This window comes from Condylura cristata, unplaced genomic scaffold (assembly GCF_000260355.1).
Source record: "Condylura cristata isolate star-nosed mole 26May11 unplaced genomic scaffold, ConCri1.0 scaffold00045, whole genome shotgun sequence".
NCBI classification, from domain to species: Eukaryota; Metazoa; Chordata; class Mammalia; order Eulipotyphla; family Talpidae; genus Condylura; species Condylura cristata.
This window is the reverse complement of record NW_004567146.1, coordinates 2855534-2856743: the sequence shown is the minus strand read 5'-3', so window position 1 is coordinate 2856743 and position 1210 is coordinate 2855534. Positions and strand designations below refer to the sequence as shown.

The window sequence follows — 1210 nt, the reverse complement described above, 5'->3', positions numbered from 1 at the left end:
AATGATGTAAAAATAAACTTTGTAATAAATAAAAAATATATATATACATATATATTATTAAAAAAAAAATTTCCTCCTGGCCCCCACTCCCCAACCCATGCTGCTCACCAGGGCTCCCAGATCCCCTGTCTCAGCCCTTCAGGGAATCATCACACAGACATCCCCAGATGGGGCAGCTTCAGGTTGAAAGTGTATTTTATTGAACAGTGAGGAGGTTACCAAACCTCAGGCAGGAATGTTAGTGTGTGAAGTTATTCCTGTCATGGTAAAGAAAAAGGAGCTGGAGATAGTAGGGGCCACAGGATGAGTCGTGATGGGACACCCTGAGTTCAGGAAACAGGTGTACCCTACACATATCTGTCAAAATGGACAGGCACGGGCGGGTGCCCTGCACAGGCAATGATGATGCGTTTCTCTTTGCTCTCTGTGAGGTAGGGACATTCTGTGCTACAGTCTGTGATGCGCATTGTGTACTTGCTCTTGTGGCAATTGCCCATCCCATTCTTGCAGGTGACATTTCTCTCACGGCAGACAGCGTCGACATCCGCCTTGGACTCATGCACAAAGGTGTTAAACTTTTTGCAGAACCCATGTGTCATATTCCGTGAGTACATCATCCTATTGCAGTAGGTGCCGTTGTTGGGAAAATGGCCAGGGTCCATGTGCTGCCGCTGGAAATCCTTAGCCGGAGACTCCTCTGTGCAAGTCTGTACCACTTTGGGCACCAGCTGCCCCAGGGCCAGCAGGGAGAACAGGACGAGGGTCTTCAGAGCCATGGTGGCCTCGCTTCCTGGGGCTCCACCTGGGAAAGGAGAGAGGAGGAAAAGCCGCCCCTGAGGAAAGGACCCCACTCCTACCCCTGGACTCCCCCATTACAGGTTCCCCTAGGTCAGCAAGACAGTCACCTCTTCCTGAGACCTGCCAAGTCTTCAGGTGCATATTCTCTTCTCAAGTGCATATCACGCTGCTGACCAGAGGGAAACTTCGGTGGGTGACGCCAAAGTGATCCACCCCAGGCAGGCCTGTCTGTGCTACTGAGGTGCTGTGATGTGAAATACAGGTGTACCCATGGCTCAGCTGCCTCCTTAGAGGACCCTGTCACACACATCCTGGCTGCCTTGACACTGAGGACCAGGCTGACGGGCCCTGCTGTCCCCTGCCCAAGGGACACTCTGCCCAGGGGCTGACACTGGCCTCAGGGAGACGCCAT

At 52.3% G+C, this 1210-nt stretch overlaps 1 protein-coding gene across 1 annotated transcript; it reads right to left on the bottom strand.

The window, feature by feature from the left end:
* Nucleotides 1-347: 347 nt before the first annotated feature.
* Nucleotides 348-776, bottom strand: LOC101620970 (ribonuclease pancreatic-like). Its single transcript, XM_004694550.1, has one exon. It carries the CDS (start codon nucleotides 774-776, stop codon nucleotides 348-350), a length of 429 nt encoding a protein of 142 aa, XP_004694607.1.
* Between the last annotated feature and the right edge of the window lie 434 nt (nucleotides 777-1210).